This window comes from Lynx rufus, unplaced genomic scaffold, assembly GCF_022079265.1.
Source record: "Lynx rufus isolate CCGP_SWC_20201006 ecotype Redwood Valley unplaced genomic scaffold, mLynRuf1.p SCAF_9, whole genome shotgun sequence".
Lineage (NCBI taxonomy): Eukaryota > Metazoa > Chordata > Mammalia > Carnivora > Felidae > Lynx > Lynx rufus.
The window spans coordinates 46,457,471-46,476,201 of NW_025814897.1; the positions used below are offsets into that span (position 1 = coordinate 46,457,471).

An 18,731-nucleotide genomic window follows, 5' to 3' on the forward strand; every position below is an offset into this window, starting at 1 on the left:
CCCTCTAAAGAGGAAAACTTGTTTTTCTTTCATTGTGAATGGGAAACAGCCAGTCACACTTTAGGTGGCCCGTGGCATTTATAGGCACAAGCCATGTTCAACAACATCCCTGCACCCCTGGGTTTCTTCATGTGGTTACCTTCAGGAAGCTAAACAGCTTCCTTCCTCTCCACTTTTAATTCCCTAACACGTTACCCAAGAGCTGCCCCAAATGAAAGTTAATGATGGAGATAACTGTATTTGGCCAACTTTATAATATGGGGCTCAAGAACTGCTGTTCTTCCTCTTGAGTTCCGGTCTATAATCAGGGTAACTTGCCACTTCACAGGGTAACTTGCCTCAGAGGAAGGTTCCAGAAAGGAGAGCATGAAGAAGTAGCCAGCGAGGTAGCCGATGAGTGTGGGGCTCCAGGAGCCAAGTGCAGAAGGAGTTTCCCAAGGGAAAATAAGCAGTAGTATCCAATGCTGCTGAGAGGTCAAAGAAGAAGTGACTAAGGACTGACAACCGAATGTGACAAGGTGGTGGCACAGGTGACCTTGTCAAGAGGTGGGGACAGTTGATTGACTTGACTCGTTTCAGGGAGACTGAGAAAAAAGGAAACAGAGGCAATAAGTATACACAGCTCTTCCAAATAAGAACTAGGGTAGGACTATAGAGAGTCAAAAGGAAGCCTTTTTAAAGATGGGAGCTTGATGACATGTTTGTGTGCTGATGACAGTGATCTGGTAGAGGAGAAATTGATGCAGAAAAAAGGAGAGAAAATTACAAAGGAGAGCAGGCAAAAATGTTGGGACCTGACACACACCTGGGGGTGGCTTTAGCTAGGAGCAGGGACAGTTCATTGGTGGTAACGGGAGGAAACACAAAGCAAATGGATATGGAGGAAAAGGGTTTACAGACTTGGTGGTAAGAGGATTCAGAAGTTCTCTTCTGACTGTTGCTGTTCCCTTTGAACCTCACTTTCCACTTCTGAGATGGGGAGAAAACGGAGCTCATAGTACTTGTTTGGTAGTTATTTTGTGAAGATTAAATGAGCAAATGCAGGTAAGCACATACATAGCACAGAGTCAAGGTCACAGTGAGAGGGATCAATAAATGTCAGTTGCCTTTCTCTCCTCTCATCAAAATGTTCCCTTCTTTCCTATCAGATTTCCCATTGTTTCGTGTTCTCCACCCCTGCCAGAGCCATTGACATCCACTGCCTAATTCACTTCTTTCTACCTCCACCACCCCTCAGTTCTCCCTCAAGGAGAGCGCATAATGCCCCACCTGCTGCCTACAAGTCCAGACTCAGGAGAGGCTGGCTGAGCTTCATGGGCCACGAAGGGGTGGAAGCAGCACTGCAGGTATCCCTGCTCTGCTTCCAACTGATTGACTGAAAGGGGCCCCAGTTTCCTCACCTGTGTGCTTGGGGTAGGTCATGCTCTCCAGTCCCCATCCAGCACTGGATTTCTGCAGGTAAGCCCAGATAGTCAGCTTGCAGGTTCTAACCACAATAGATCCCTGGCATCGGAGAAGGTAAAGAGCCATCAAGCAGTGTCTTCTCTGATGGAATATCTTTGGCGCCATCTGGTGGCACATGTTTTGCACATCTCCTTGCCGGAGGCAGATGTCCCAAAATAGAATCAGATGAGCAGAAGACTCCCTCTCTATCCAGTGGAAGGAAACTAGTACTTCAGCTAGAGAAGTCGTCTAGTTCAGTGCATCGCAGACTTAAATGGCCATATAAGTCATCTGAAGACCTTTTGAAATACAGGCTCTGACTCAGTAGAGCTAAAATGAAAACAGCTCTTGGGGGCCAGAGAGTAGGATGGGTGGAGTTGTTTCCAGAAAGAGAAATGGGGACTAGCTGACACAATAAGTGGACTTCAAGAAAATAAGAGACCAAGGTATTTAGGAATTTAGAGGAGCACCATACCATGCAATTCTCACTACCTATGTAAATGATTTCAGTAATTACTTAAATTGCTTTTTGATGCTTTCTTGGCTATCAGTTTGGTGTTCCTTTTGGATGCAGAACAGTGCTGAGCCTGGCCATGACATAGCCCAGCTTTATTCAGGTTAGATAAAAAGTAGATCTGGGAAAAGAAGGAGAGGTTCAGGATGCCTGGCTGGGAAAAGCAGAGGATATCTGGCAGAGGAGATCATTTGAGCTGAGTCTTAAGGAAGAAATAACAACGCAGAAGGTCCTAAGCTGGTAAACAGCATGGGCAAAACATAGAAGTGTAAAAAGACGTGACCTGTCAGGGAATGATCAGTAGTGCGCCTGGGACACAGAGTATGTGGGGAGGCATGAAGCTGCAAAGGTAGGTTGATGCCGACAGTATACTTAACTGTAACTGATGCTTCATAAATAACTGAATGCAATTAGCCCTAAACAGTGACCTCTAACTGCTGATTATGTTACAGTTATTTGTGCCCAAGCCTTGGTGAACAGGGAGTCCCTGGGGGCAGGGACCGTGTTTGATTCATCTTTTGTAGTGCCTAGCATGGTGCCTGTCACCTGGTAAGCCCTCAGTACATGCACAATGAGCTCTTGGGGACCCTCCAAAGGATGTTAGGAAAGCCCCCAGTAGTCCTCAGCCCTGGCTGTAGGACCCTGTTACACTTTAGCAGTCTCCCCCACCCAGGCCATTCCTGTGTGCAGGCTGGAGCCTGTACCCCACCTTCTTGTTCCTACCTCAGGTCCTACCTTCTGAGGTCCACAACGATGAACGTGCACTTGTTAGGCTCCAACTGTTTGCTGTGCCCCCTGTCTTTGCCCAATACATGGCCTCTAAGCCAGACACAGGCCCTTCCCCAGAGCTACCAGAGTACTAATCCCTTAGAAAACTGGAAAGAGAAAACAGGAAATTCACTCATATTCCCACCCTGCAACCTTTAGTTCTAATCTTCCTTCCAGATTCTGTGTTTTTCGTTACACAGAACAACCTTTTAAGTTTCTCTTCCTTCCAACTAACTCAGTGAAACGCAGTTTAGTGGTTAAGAGCATAAGACCTAGGGGCACCTAGGTGTCTCAGTAGGTTAAGCATCCAACTCTTGATTTTGGCTCAGGTCATGATCTCACATTCATGAGTTTGAGCCCCATGTCAGGCTTATGTGCTGACAGTGTGGAGCCTACTTAGGATTCTCTCTCTGCCCCTCCTCTGCTCTTTCTCTCTCTCAAAATGAATAAAATAAACTTTAAAAAAAAAAAAAAGCACAAGGCCTAGAGCCTGGTTCCCTGGGTTCAAATCCTCACTTTGTTATATGATCTTGGACAAGTCATAAAACTACTCTATATTTCATTTTCCTGGGCTGTAAAATGAGGATGATAGTAGTTAGGATTAAACAAATAAATGTCTTTACAGTTAGACATCTAAAGCACTTAGAACAATTATCTGATGTTAGTTACTCACTTAATAGCCTCTTCTGTGTTGCCACATCATCTTCATAATAATTTTTAATGGCTGCAATATATTCTGAGTGTCCACACTCTTTACTTAATAGTTACTCCTTTGTTAGATGTTTAAGTTATTTCCAGTCATTCTGTATTAAAAATAACACTGTCATAAAGATCCTAGGACATGCGTTTTGGATTTTTCCATACATAGATTACCAGAAGTAGAAGTATGAGGGTAAAGGGCACAAGCATTTTATGCCTTTGGTCTATATTGGGAAATTGTTTTCCAAAAAAAGCTCATAGCATTGTAAAATACAATTTATGCTGGAATTTTTTACTTTTCACTACTCCCTCACCAGCCTCGGACAACATCAGTTTCTTTGATTTGTGCAGCTTTAACATTCCACAGATAGTCCCACTGTAACTTTCTTTTCTTTGACTATCATGGAGGATTCCCATTCCCCATGTGATTACTGTGTTGTGAACTCTCTGTCAGTAAGGGTCTACACCAGTTGCTCTAAGAGAGAAAATACAAAGAATTGCTGATTATGTATTTAAAAATGTATTATGTATTATTATGTATTTAAAATCAACCTACTGGGGCGCCTGGGTGGCGCAGTCGGTTAAGCGTCCGACTTCAGCCAGGTCACGATCTCGCGGTCCGTGAGTTCGAGCCCCGCGTCAGGCTCTGGGCTGATGGCTCAGAGCCTGGAGCCTGTTTCTGATTCTGTGTCTCCCTCTCTCTCTGCCCCTCCCCCATTCATGCTCTGTCTCTCTCTGTCCCAAAAATAAATAAACGTTGAAAAAAAAAATAAAATAAAATAAAATCAACCTACTGATTATGTATTTAAAAATGAAAAGCATTAAGGACCTACTCCTCAGGGAACAAAGGGAAGACCAGGTGGCAGCCGGCTAGCGTTGTTGTCTCTGAGGGGTGCACTATGAGGCTGCTTCTGCAGGAACTGCTTCTGCAGTTTGCAGGACAGACTGCAAACTGGATTCATCCACTGCTTCGGGAACAATCTATTGCTGTGGAAGTGGAAAACCAAGGCTGTGGGGTTTCCAGATTTAGCAAGGTCAAAATGCAGCATGCCTACTTAAATTTGAATTTCAGATAAATAATGAATTTTGATAATAATGAATAATTTTTTAGAATACTTATGCTAATATTGGATCGGAATGCTTACATTAAAAAAAAGTTATTTGTTGTTTATCAAAAATCTAAATTTAAGTGTCCTACATTTTATCCGGGCAATCTCACAAGGCGGGGATGATGCTGCAAAAAGCGTTCTTCCTTCCCCCTAACCCAGCCTTTCAGTCACCCTCTGGTGCCCCTCACTGGCAGAGCCCAGCATAAAGCCAGTTGACAAAGCTGGCAAAGCTGGTCTGCAGACAAAGCAGAGTGAAGACTGGGTTTGAAACTAAGAAACAGTTATACCCAGTAATTGGCACAGTCGATCCTTTTAGCTACTCAGCATCCGTACACCGCGTTGTATGCACTGATACTTCCAGAAAACAACAAAACAACTCCAACAAAACATATCTTTACAACAAATGAAGACATTCTCACCTTCTCCTCAAAATGGGGAGAGGCAAAGTCTGTACAGTCATTCTCTTCATCTCTGGAAAACAGTCACACTACCCATCTCTGGTCAGGATTAACTATCTTAAAACTCTGTCACAGTCATGTTTGAAAATTCTGTTACCTAAAGACTAAATTATAGGATTAAGAGGAAGGAGAAGGGAGAATAAATTAGCTAATATATACCATTACATATAATCACATAATACTCAAGGATGAAAATCTGCATGGCTGCTGTATTCCTTGTTTCTGTAACCAGTCTTGAGGCCATAATTGATGTTTATACATTTCTCCCTCAACATCCCATTCCATGCTTTCTTGTCCTCAGACAGGACTTCAGCTGGCCAGGGTTCTTTAGTGGGATGACCCAAACCTTTTATATCTGAATGGTATGAATACTAAGTGGTCCTGCCTCTGTTTTGTTGCAGTAATATTCATTAATATCTACTATTGAGCCTGGAAGTACTAAGACACACCCCAGAGGATCCCCTGGGCTCAGATCTAGTCCTCCCTATCCTCAGTTTCCCCTCAGTTATCAGGATGAATAACCACACCCTCTCTTTCTTTGCCCATTGGTTTCATGGCAAAAAATAAAATAAAATAAATAAGAAAGAAAAAAGTACCAAATGGCCAGGTGACACTCTCACCCCTCAACTTGGTAGAACCATGCTGTGAACTCTAATACAGGCATTTGTTTCTTGGGAACCAAATACCTCCAATCCAGAGAGCACAAAATGGAAGAATGTGTACAAGTGAGTTATCAGGTGAAATGGTGAAAGGAGCCACTTCCACTTCAACCCTTTGCTTTCCAGACCCAAATATTCTGGCCATGGAAGAAAGAACACAGTGTAGCATGTGCTAAGTCAAATTGCATCCTGTAAAATAGAATTTCACCATCTTCATAGGGTGTTACCTTGACTAAGTCTTAAGTAGACCATTCTACTGATCTATTAGGCCAGCTGCTCCTAGGTGGTAGAGTACATGTTAAGACCACTGAATTCCATGGGCATAAGCCTATTGGTGCATTTCCATTACTGTGAAATGAATTCCTGATCAGAAGCCTTTTGTCTGGAATATATCAATGGTGAATAGGCTATCCACAGATTCCAAACATCCACAGATTATGGCACTGGTAGAGTATTACATGTAGGGAAAGCAAATCTATAGCCAAAATATATTTTTAGTCCATTGAGGATAAATGTCTTTCTTGTCTATAATGGAAAGAGTCCAAAGTAACCATTCCACTGCCAGGTAGATGTTCTTCCCAGAGAATGGTGTCATACCAGGAGCTTAATGTTGGCATCTGCCATTGACAGGTTAGTCATTCGGCAGCAGCAGGTCAACCTTGATGAGAGGAAGTCCATGCATAGCCTCTGTCCTTGCCACCATGGCTACTTGGTACATAAACTCATTGAGCAAACCCTAAGTGGCAGAAGAAGGACACTGACTAACATATACATGACATGCCATTTTGTCCACCTGGTAGAGAGAACCTATTTCATTATGCCCTTTGATCAATTTTCATGTGTGGCACAACTTTGTTCACACTCTATACCTTTCCCAAGATGTCCATCCACACACCCCTATCCTAGGCTTCCTCATCACCAACCTTACTGTTTATTTTATTCTAAGTCCCTGACCATCAGCTAAACCATTAGCAACTGCCAATGAATCAATATAGGTCTAGCCATCTCTTGGACCAAAATGGACAACCAAATTTATAACTTGAAGTCATGTGCATTAGGAATATTTTCCTCACTGTTACCCTTTAGGACTACTTTTCATTGGGGCTGTGAAGCTGCAACATAAATTTCTCATTGATTCCAGCATATCATTAAGCATGATCTGTAAACCAAGCCCAAGCTTTTTTCTCCTTGATTATATGAGGCCCTAGGTGTGCACTGAAGGAGAGGACATCATGCAGCAGAAGTAGGTGTCAAATGAGTCTGAGCCACCTGCTCATGCAACTTATTTGTACCTTTCAGATGAGCTCAAGCCATTTGATGATGTTATGCTACTGGGCACACCCAGCCTTATGACTTGGTTGATAAGATAGACAGCTCAGATCACATAGTCACTTAATGGCTCATGGCTACTTTGTGGTTTCATTTTTAATTTGTTTTTTTTAATCCATTTATACTGTAAACAAATTATTCTATGAGGTTCATGCTTCTTTTTGGCCTCTGTTATGTTTGTCCTTGTCATTTCATTTATGAATGATGGTGGTAGCAACACCTGACTATCTGATCTTCTCTCCCAGAGTCTAGTAACAATCCAGGAGCTCTTTCTCAAAAGGACATTTTTCTACAAAAGAGGACATATCTTTATTCCAAACCTGCATGCTTACAGGCTTCTCTAAGGGCTAAGGAAAGTTGCTTCTTTGGCTACACATTCTAGGTGTGGGAAACTCTGCCAAGGGTCTTCTCTTTAGGGGTTGGGAGCCAATGACCAGAGATTGATCTCAGTGCCCTCTGTTACAGGCACAGCCTCTGTCGCTGTAGCGGGGATCCTGGCTGCTCTGCGAATCACCAAGAACAAGCTCTCCAATCATGTGTTTGTTTTCCAAGGCGCAGGTGAGGTAGGTGACATCAGGAGAATAAGGAGGGGTGGAGAAGCATGAAGGAAGGGAGGTGTTCAGGGGTGCTGAGAAGAGGAAGCAACACAGGTATATTGTGATAATTGCAGCTGCCTGGACACCAACATTTGGGTGTCTCAAGGACTTAACCAAGCCTCCTAGGAGTGGGGGGAAAGGTATGGAGAAGAGAGAATCTTGGTAAAGCATCTGATAAGTGGTGAGCAGCCATTTGCCTTGTATCTGAACATCTACCATATGGATGTTCCCTCCCAGGCAGCCATGGGCATCGCCCACCTCCTTGTCATGGCTCTAGAGAAAGAAGGTGTACCCAAGGCAGAGGCCACAAGGAAGATCTGGATGGTGGACTCCAAGGGACTCATTGTCAAGGTACTGTCAGTCTGGAAACCTAGAGGCTTCTTGACACCTACAGCTATCGGAACTGGACTATAAGAGGTCTCCAAGGGGCAAAGTACTCAAACAAAATAGAAGGCAAACAGGAGGACAAGGTTCTAATCTCCAAAGCAAGAAACACACCCCAAAGTAGCTCTTCCAAAAGCTCTCAATATGTGAGCAAGTTTGTATATATATGCCTCTTCCAGCTTTATCTCCCACCACTTCTTGCCTTGCACTAACCTCCAGCCACAGTAAATCATAGTTTTCCAGAAGTAACATGCTGTCTCTCCCACATCCTTGCATATTTTGTTCCTCTGCTTGAAATGCCCTTCTCTTTTTCAACATACCCACTCTCAACCATTAACCCCATCTGTTTCCTCCTTGTCTTCTGTTACCTCCTCCAAGTTGCTTTCCCTGAACATCTAGGTGTCAATTCATTTCCTACATTTATGCTCATATAGCCTCCATACATTGCACTTGCCACACTGTAGGGCAGCTGCCCTTTTAATTGTCTCTCTTGCCCCTAATCTATATAGTCTTTATACCAATGCCTGGCATGTAATGAGTACATAATTATGTTTGAGGTGTGGGCCAAAGAATGAATGAGAGAGAAACAGTCCAGCTTCTGACTGGAATGTGGTGAGGGACACAATTGGGTGGCCTCCTCCTTTAGGACTTCACTGAGCTCTCCATGTTTTAATGCCCCAAATTTCACTAACATAGAATATCAGTGAAAGATTTTTTAAAAAGATGACAGATGGGGCACCTGGGTGGCTCAGTTGGTTGAGCATCCAACTTGATTTCGGCTCAGCTCATGATCCCAGAGTAGTGGGATAGAGCCCCACATCAGGCTCTGCACTGAGTGTGGAGCCTGCTTAAGATTATCTCTTGCTCTTCCTCTGCCCCACTCCCCCACTCACAGTGTCTCTCTCTTAAAAATTAAAAAAAAAATAATAAGATGACCGAGATAGGATGAGGGGAGGCCATGGGGCTATCAACCAAGAACAGTAGAGACCTTCCAGAAGAAACTGACCTTCCCTTGTCTCATATAGAACCCAATTACCACTAGAAGGAATTCGTCCTCTCACCCCAGGTCACTCCAGAGCATAGTGCAGGCACAGGTAAAAGCTGCCAGAGATTGCCACACTTCCCTCTTGCCACCTTCCAGCATTATTTTGTTCATCCCATGGAGCTCACCTCTACTCAAATATCCCTCAAAGCTGGTGTCTTCACTCTGATTCTCAGGAGGCCAGCTGACCCAAAGGAGTCATCAGAAACCTTTGTGCTATTTACCGTACTGTCACCCACTGATTCCTATTTGAACAAATGGAAGGAATCCTGAGCTTGTTGGGAACAGCCAACCTTGGCAAGCCTTCTCTGGAACTTAGCTTATTATTGTTCCTGGGGAGGTTACTGGCCCTTGTAAAATACATTCACATTAGCTCCCTGACCTTGGCGGGAGCACAGGCCCCCCATCACTCAACTGCCCCTGTGAGTGCTGGACACCTTGGGGCCAAGGGTCCTGGTCAGTCTCAGACATTTCACGAGAGCCTTGCTGTCTTGGCCCCAGAGCCATGACCCTAGCAGCACAAAGAAAGGTTTTATGGATTCTCCACATGTGGCTTGGATTAAAGAAACCTCACACACCACCCCCACATGGTAACACAAACACACATTAAAATCCTCAGGTTCCACCTTAGGTTTTACCAGGAGATCTGCTCAAGAGGATAAGCCACCAGGCTTCTGATAGCTCAGACCAAAGCACAGGGCTCTACAGGGAATGCTCTCAGGATCTCCAGATGCATCCATGTCCTGCCCGGCAGTTCTCAATGCCAAGCCGCATTGTGTTTTCCTTTCCCTGCAGGGGAGGAGCCACCTGAACCATGAGAAGGAGATGTTTGCCCAGGACCATCCTGAAGTGAACTCCCTGGAGGAGGTGGTGAGGCTGGTAAAGCCCACAGCTATCATAGGTACGAGGAGGCAGGAGACCCACTGTTCAGCCCAGCTAACCCTCTTGACTTGCAGGTGGAAACTGAGGCTCAGCAAGGAGGCCTAAGTGATCAATAGAAACACAGCTCTCTCCCCTATCCCATGTCTGCTTCAGTGCCACAGTCTTTTATTGAGTGACTACTGTACAAAAATCATAGAACTAAGGCACAAAGTTGGGGCTTAGTGATGCAGAATTATCCAGTGCAGCGGAAAAGCACAGGGCTGGTCTGGGAGCAAATGAGTGCTGCTCCCCTCAAGAGGGGACCCTGGCACCTCTTCCTGGCCTGGGAGAGCAGCCCACTCTAAAGGACAATGCCCAGGAATGCCTTCACAGGTACATCTTAACCAGGCAGGGACCTGAAGTGGACCAGTGTTCCCTTAGGGATTAACTGGAGGTCTTACCCAGCTTGAGCAAGAAGACCCTTTTCTCTTTGGCTCCCTCCATTCCTATGGCAGACGCTATCTCTAAGACTCCTAAGTCTTTCATGTTGCACCTGGCTCCCTACCACCACCACTACCACCAGGAGAGGAATGGGTTGTTTATAAAGAGTAGGCATCCCTACTACCCCCCCCCTTTTCCCTGTAGGTGTTGCTGCCATCGCAGGAGCCTTCACGGAGCAGATTCTGAGGGACATGGCCTCCTTCCACGAGCGCCCTATCATCTTTGCCCTGAGCAACCCCACCAGCAAGGCCGAGTGCACGGCTGAGAAGTGCTACCGGGTCACTGAGGTCAGCGGGGAATCCTTCCTTCCCCAGGCTGAGAGGACACAGTAACAATAATTATGAGTAACCCTGTGAGGGTGAAAAAAAATCCCCACATCACTGATGAGCAAAATGAGGTTCAGAAGGATGAAATAACTTGCCCAAGGTCACCGAGCTAATAAGGAGTAGAGCTGGCCCTCAAACCCAGGTCTGGCTCCAAAACCCAGGCTCTTACCATCCTGTTATACTGCTCAAGGTTCCTCTAGTAATGTAGAGTTTTGACCAGAACCTGAGGCATTTGTAGACTCTAGGTCACTTGCACACCTGTCATGTCCTGGGATAGCCCTGTCGGGAGGTGACAGGTTAAAAACCTTCACCTTTCAGTGATTTCTTGGCTGCCAGGTAACTCAGTGGGAGCTAAGCTTTCTGGTCAAATGAACAAGTGTGCTCTCAGCACCTGTAATGTGCTCAGCACAACGCTGAGCCTGTGGGAGAGGATGAAGACGGGCTCAACATCTGGGAAAAATAACTAGGCCACCATTACTGCCTGAAACCAATCTCCAGGTTCCATCTCTGGTTTTCTTCCTGCCTCCAGGGCCGAGGGATCTTTGCCAGTGGAAGTCCCTTTAAGAGCGTGACTCTGGAAGATGGCAGGACCTTCATTCCTGGGCAAGGAAACAATGCCTATGTGTTCCCTGGAGTGGCTCTGGGAGTCATTGCTGGGGGGATCCGGCACATCCCAGATGAGATCTTCCTCCTGACGGCAGAGGTATCGCTGTCCCTCCTCCCTTGCATGCTCCCAACAGGGCCTGTGATCTATACCAGGTCCTACACTGGGCTCCCAAAGAATCCTTCTCTCATCTCTTCTACCCACCTGCCCCTCACCCTAGCAGTGGATCCTCAAAATGCTTGAACCTCAAGCTTCTCTCAACATCACCTTGAGGCTTAAACTTCTCTCAGAACACGCACACAATTTTTAAGGGGGAATAAGGAATAGTCAATGGGAGGAGGCATTGGCAGGAAGCACTGGTAGTGAGGGGACAGCACTGCCCATATACTTGCCTAGAACAGAGAAGATGCCACCAAAACCATCTGAAACTAGGCTCATGGACCATGACAAGCATTGGATTCTTCCATACACTGATCTTGACCATGTTACTAGGGTAACTTGTTGCAGAATAAGCCCCACTAGGGGCTTATTAAGGGATAGGTTGCAAGTCTGGATCTGAGTACTTGGATATTAAGCACAGATATGGGGGTGCTCCTGCTCCAGGTTTCTAACTAGAAACTCTCCCAAAATGATTCTTTACTGGACATGATGAAAGCAATGAAAGAATATATTAAGAATGACAGCACACATTCCTAATAACGGTGATTAGTAATAACAGCTATAGTGGCTTACATTTACCAAATGTTTACTAATGCCACGCACTTCACAATTATCCTCACTCTGAGGAAACCAAGGCATAGAAATGTCTGTTTTGGGAGGTTAAACTAATTAAAACTCTAAACAAATACTAAATCTATTTATCCCCACTGAGCACCAAAGGTTCTGCTGTGATTTCTGACATGTTTGCATTTCCCCATCACCATGGCACTGATGAGAGCCCCGAACCCAGCAAGACATGGGAATGGCTTCCATGCAGCCCTATCTAGCTCCACTTCTATGGGCCCCACAAGGAACTGTCTCATGCTCTAGGTTCCTTCTTACTACATCCTGGTCTTTGAGCACTGGCTCCACAAGGACATGCAAGTAGTATAGACCTGCAAGCACAATAGCCCCCAGGCCATATGCACACTAGCTGTGGCTTCAGGACATGGCTGTCTGACCATCTTGTGTGAGTATTCTGGTATTTCTTCTTGTTGCTGTGTTATTGGTGGTGGTGTGCTATGGCCGTGGGTAGAGCTATTTGAAACCCCCATGGGACGGAAGAGTCACTTCCTGCTTGGAGTTAGCATGAAAGCAGATCCCCCTGTTGTGCAGAAACATGATCGCTAGAGCCTTCCTATGTAACCCCAAGAGACATCTGCACGCCCACCTCCTAGTGCTGTGGGACCGTTCAGCTCCATCATTTCATGAACAGTGTCCATCAATTACACAGGAACCTCTCCTCAATGCATGTATTAGTCTCTTGCTGCAAGCAGGACAAGATCACTCCCTTCTAGAGCTGACAGTCTGGGCTTCAAAGGACTGGCAAGTTCTATTTCTGAAAGGGGTGCTTTTAAGTTAAGACAATTGAAGTTGAATCTGATTTCCGTATGGAAAAAAAACTAATACAACTTTTAGGAGATTTATATATTTCACCTTGAGCACTCTGTAAAATAAATATAGTGATTATCCCTATGTGATACTCAAGGGAAGTGAGGCACAGAGAGTCTAAGTTATCTGCACAAGGTCACTGGGCTTGTGAGCAATAGCACCAGGATGGTCCCAGCTGATTTACCCCAAGCTGCAGCAGAGTGTTACCAGTGCCCAGTGTCTTAGAAGTGACCATGCCTCACTCTACAGGATACCTTTTCCAGATGCAGATCTAGCCATGGAAATCCTGCTTCCCTCTGATCCCATCTTCTATACCTCCACCAAGAAAATCCTTCAAAACCCAGAACAGTCCATCTCTCTCACTTCAGACATTCGAATGGCTCCTCAGTGCTCAAAGAATAAAGCCCAAACTCCTTCACATGGCTTCTATATAAGATGTATCATCACTGAGCCCTCCTTCCTTCTCAAGCCTTTAGCCTCCCCCCTACCATCAACCTAGTCAAGGTTCTATTTAGAGTCAAGAACTCATGCTCTCCACTCCCTCCTTCTCTCCAAGAAATTGCATGTGCTATTGCCTGTCCCTTTTTGGGTAATTCATACTTTGTCCTTCAGGTCTTAGCTTATGTCTCTTCTCCTGGTAAGCTTTTCTGAAGATGGCAGACTAGGCCCTGCCTTCCTCTATGCTTCTATGCCCCTTCTCCTTGCACTCACTTCTATGTTAAAATTGTTGTACCTGTTTGTTAATTGCCCACTGACTCCAGACTACAGGAGGAAAAGGGCTTTTCCACCATGGATCCTCAGCAACTAGCACAAAGCCTGGCATCTCACAGAGCTCAGTTAATGTTTGACTCAATGAATGGAAAAGAGACATAGGATGAAAATGAGGCAGAAGAGGAGGAGGCCCTCTTTCCTAATGTCAGCCAAACTCTGAGGCAAGACCAACTCCTTTGGCTCATCCATTCTTGGACATAGTTTTCAGAGAGCACCATGGCTTCTCCCAAATTTAAATCTGACACAAGAAGATTGAGTGGAAGTGGATTCAGAGCCAGCACATAACAGAGGCTGTTCTGCAAGGCTGGATGAGCACCAGTGCCTGAGGCTGAAGGATGAGGCTTGAGGGGGAGAGTTGGGCCTCAGAGACAGGCTCTGTGGGAGGTGCTGTTCCCAGGATGATGTGTGTAGAACATTCGTTCAGATAAAGCCCAAGGCCCCTTTGTGGTGTCACTCCGAGGAGAAGCCTTTCCTCAGGGCTGGAGGAGAGCTCAAGGAGCTCTGAATACAGACAAGATGGCCTAGATGGGTACCCAGGATGTTACTAAGCATGTGGGAGAGGATGGAACTAGGGAAGTGAGAGTCTCAGGGATCTCTGTGCAATAGGCTGGACCAGCCAAGGGGATATCCCAGAGTCTGCTTCACAAGCCACAAGTTTATTCACCTTGGTCTTAGTGATTCTTCTTTAGAATTCAGGGTCTCATATTGCTTAAAGCTTCAGCCAGTCTCTCAGTACAGAAAGGATGTGTCCTTGCTTAAAAGCCCAAGCATTAAGCTCCCAGTGGGCCATGAGGTGGCAGAGACTACAGTGGGGAATGGCCATGGTTGGCCACCTGTGTGGGGTGAGGTGAGTCTCTGGGGTAATGGGTTGGGCTTGTTCTGGGAAGGCAGAAACTCAGCTTATTCCTCTTGGTTCTCTCTCCCCAGCAAATTGCCCAAGAGGTCTCTGAGCAGCATTTGTCCCAGGGGAGACTGTACCCACCACTCAGCACCATCCGAGATGTGTCTCTGAGAATCGCCATCAAAGTAAGGAGCATCCTGCCCCCAGAAATGTGGTTAGTGAGGCTCAACAGCCTCCTCTCTCTGTGAGTTTAGGAGAGCTAAGGGGATGGCAGCGATGGAGACATCCTGAGCTCCTTGGGCTGCACTGCAGACAGCCCAAGGCTGGGTGAGAAACTCCTATCTGCAGCTTGAGCCCCACCCCCAACACCCACTCAGGCCAGTTCTGGGAAAGCTCCTGGATTTCCCCTCAAACACCAGGCAAAAAGGTCATTAAAGTCCATAGTCTTGTGGATCAAAATGTGGGTGGAATTTTTAAAAAATGAATCATAAGTGCCCATTTATACAGAAAGGTCAGTTTTTATAGTATCATGGAAAGAGTTCAGGCTGTTGGGTCCTAGCTCCACCAACTACTTCATTTTCCTGAGCCTCAGTTTCCCTCTTTTCCAAAGGCGCCAGTAATTCCTTTCTCCCAGAGTTTGAAAAAGATTAAAGAGGACAGGGAAAAAGCTCCATACTCAGTGCCTTTCTTACCAGAGTAGATGCTCATTTCCCCCCTTTATCTCAGAATGACTGGGCCATGGGGTGATCAGGTTCATGGAATATTCCAAGGAAAAATGTCATCCTAGAGACCCTGCAGAGATGATGGGTTTTCGGGGAATCAGAACATGGTACAATAAAGACTGGCCCCAACACTGATAATTATTGATACAGATAATGATTGTATTAGAGTTTATTATACTGTCATTTTTATTAGTATATATATTTTACATTGTCCATAAGTTTTCAAAATAATTTCAGAAGACACATTGCACAAAAGCATCTATTCCCCATGCATTGTCCATTGTAAAATCCAGAATCAGCCCTCGAGACCAACAGTTCAGCTGATAGTCCCAACTCTGCCCTGTCCATTTCCTTCCTTTGGGGGATATTTAGATTCATGCTCTTCTGAAGCAAAATCTAATATGCAGAGAACAATGTCCAGGCTGTTGTCCCAATTCAGCCCACATTTAGCAGGGGGTAGGGGAGATATCAGGTGTCCAGTATTGGACACCACTCCAGAGAAAGGTCGCATTACTCACACTTTACAGATGAGGAAACTGAGGCTCAGCAATGGTAATGTCACTGCTCAGCACCCACCAGCAGTTGGAAGCAGAGGCAGACATGAGTCTGAGGCCTCTTGATCCTGGCCTAGTGTTTATTTCTACCTAGGCAGAAAGCTCACCATCCCTCTGCTCCAGTGGCTTCAGGGACAACAGTTCGTGGTTCTCCAGGGGGAATTCCCCTTCCACAGGCTCCCAAGCAACCTTCAGGCAACTTTTAGGCAGGTTCCTCCTCAGGTTCCAGTTCCTCAGCCACTATGTTTTTCCCTAGGTCCTCGACTTCGCGTACAAACACAACCTGGCCTCCTACTACCCAGAGCCCAAGGACAAGGAGGCTTTTGTAAGATCCCTGGTCTACACTCCAGATTATGACTCCTTTACACTGGACAGCTATACTTGGCCCAAGGAAGCCATGAATGTTCAAACAGTCTGATGCAGTTTCAGAGTCTGGTATGGGGCTGGAACAACCCCAGCGTAACACTGACAATATAAATGGGTTCTAAAATGGCCATCTTTGTCACTGTGTTTTTCCTTTGAACTTGCTGGTGTGATGGGAGCTACCCAGGCACACAGTGAATGACAGCCTTGTTCCTGAAAGCCCTGAGAATTCCCTTTTCTGTAACCCTCTTCTGACTTCCTCCCCAAGAATTTCTTAATCCAATTGCCAACAATTAGCTAGGCCTTGTGGGAAAGCTAGACTCCTTTCTAGAACTCTGCGTTGACAGAGTTCAGAGTCTAGTGAAGTAGAACAGGTATGGACACAATTCATTTTGCCACAGGGGAGAAAGTGGTAAGTCCATGAAAGAAGTGCAGATAAAGGTCAAGCAAAGGTGCCCAGAGAAGGGAGGAGACACTTCCTCTGAGGACATTAGAGAAGGCTTCAGGGGGAAAAGTGTGCACACTGAGTCCCAGGAGTGAAGGACAGGTAGGGGTTGTGGGGAAATGAGGAAAGTAAGGGCAGCCACTGGCCAGAAAGCATGGTCCACCCATGAGGGAGTTCAATCCCTGTTGGAAGAATGTACACCCTTCAAGACTCAGATGGATATGAAGGCTGAGTAGCTGAAGGCAACTCACTAGTCAAAAATAGTCACTGACATGTGGGTTATTTAATGTTAGGATTCCTTTTTGGTTATTACTAAAAGGAAAACTATAAATAAATGTGGGTGTGGAGGGGTCAGCAAGCCAAGGAGTGAAGAGGAAGAGAGACAGGGGAAGAGAACCATGGAATTCTAGGGAAGACTTGATTTCATTTTCCTGGCTCTGGAATTCTCTGTCTCCCACCCTTTACTCTGAAGGAATTCAGCAAACAAGGGCAGTATTCTTATAAAATGTCTTCAGTATGTCCTGGGGGTTTCTTAGACAAGTTCAGCCATAGCTTTCACCTCCCTCATGTCCAGCAGAGGACACCTGGGATGGGGAGGTGGGGACAAGCCTACAGCTCCTGCAATCAAAAACCCTGATAAATTGCTAGGACCTATTGAGATGACAGCTTCCGACCACTAATTTTATTGTATAACACGGAAAACAGTAAACCATGCTTAGGGACCTACCACCACAAACCCCTGCTGCCAGCTCAGCCTCAGAAACCTCACTGCCCACCATGAGTACGTTCTATGTAGCCACCTCCCAGTGACAGGACTGCTGGGTTCCTAGAAGAGTAATTAGCTAAGACACCAATCACCTCTTGCCTAGGTCTTGTTCTTCCAACATCTGCTTCCTTGGTGCTGGTGCTAAACCAAGCATATCCTGAGAAAACATCCCTGTTCTATAATCCCTGGGTTCACAGACAATGAGAAACTCTTCAGAAGAGGATTTGAAGTGAAGCAGGAATGTGAACACCAGGGAATATTTACACTGTCTTTTCTATATCCTGTACCCCAACTACATGTCCTTTATACTCAGTGTAATAGAAAAGAAAAATAGTAGAGAAAGGCAATGAAACAAAAACAGGTTCTTTGAAAAGATCAACTAAATTAATAAATTGTAGCTATACTGACCAAGAGATCAAGAAGATATAAATTCCATTCCCTTTGTTTCAACCACACTGAACAGATGGCACTAAACACATGCACTTTCAGGCCTATGCTCTTACACATGTTTGGTCTCCATCTATAGAGTCCTTCCCTCCCATTCCCTTTATCAATTAAATCGAAGTTCACTCTAGCTTTCTGCCTGGAGGCATCATTCTTTCTTAGAGTTCAAATGCAATTGGCTCCTGAACTCTTCCTGGACAGAGTTAATAATTAAATAGGAAATCAACAACAGTAAAAACAAAAAAAAAAAAGAAAGAAAGAAAGAAAGAAAGAAAGAAAGAAAGAAAGAAATTTCTAACCATTTGGAAATTAAACAATACATTTCTAAATAACCTGTGGCTCAAAGAAGAAATTGCAGGGTAAATTATATGTGTGCTGGATGAAAAAATATGTATTAATGAGTTATAGCTAAAGCAGTGCTTGGAGGGAAATTTTATATCTCTAAATAAATGCCTATATCAGGAAAAAAAAGTCTCAAAGGAATAACATAAACTTCCTTTAGAAACAAGATAAGCAAACAAGATCCAAAGCAAGTTAAAATCAGAGCAGAAATAAATATATCTATAACAAGTAAAGAATTTGAATTAGTAATTAAAAATCTTCCCACCCAAAAAAAACAAAAAAACACTTCACACTAAGAAAAGCACAGGCCCAGATGCCTTCTTTGGTGAATTTTATCAAATATTTAAAGTAGAAATAACACCAATCCTTCACAAACTCTTTCAGAAAATAGAGGAGGGAGTATTTCTCAAATCATTCTATGATACTAGTATCACCCTGATATCAAAACTACAGACCAATATCCTTCACAAATATAGATGCAAAATCTTAAAATATTAGCAAACTAGAGAGAAGTGAAGATGACAGAGTAGTATGGGGACCCTGAGCTTGTCTAGTCCCTGAAACATAGCTAGATCAACACCAAACCATTTTGAACACCTA

At 44.9% G+C, this 18,731-nt stretch overlaps 1 protein-coding gene across 1 annotated transcript in view; it reads left to right on the forward strand.

The window, feature by feature from the left end:
- Positions 1 to 16,265, forward strand: part of ME3 (malic enzyme 3) — a 185,003-nt gene extending 168,738 nt beyond the window's left edge. Inside the window, exons 8-14 of the mRNA XM_047071453.1 lie at positions 7,445 to 7,542; positions 7,813 to 7,926; positions 9,797 to 9,902; positions 10,508 to 10,650; positions 11,219 to 11,392; positions 14,582 to 14,680; positions 16,028 to 16,265. Coding sequence (XP_046927409.1) covers positions 7,445 to 7,542; positions 7,813 to 7,926; positions 9,797 to 9,902; positions 10,508 to 10,650; positions 11,219 to 11,392; positions 14,582 to 14,680; positions 16,028 to 16,189 — 896 coding nt within the window. The 3' untranslated portion in view covers positions 16,190 to 16,265. The remainder of the gene's footprint in view (positions 1 to 7,444; positions 7,543 to 7,812; positions 7,927 to 9,796; positions 9,903 to 10,507; positions 10,651 to 11,218; positions 11,393 to 14,581; positions 14,681 to 16,027) is intronic.
- The last annotated feature ends 2,466 nt before the right edge of the window (positions 16,266 to 18,731 follow it).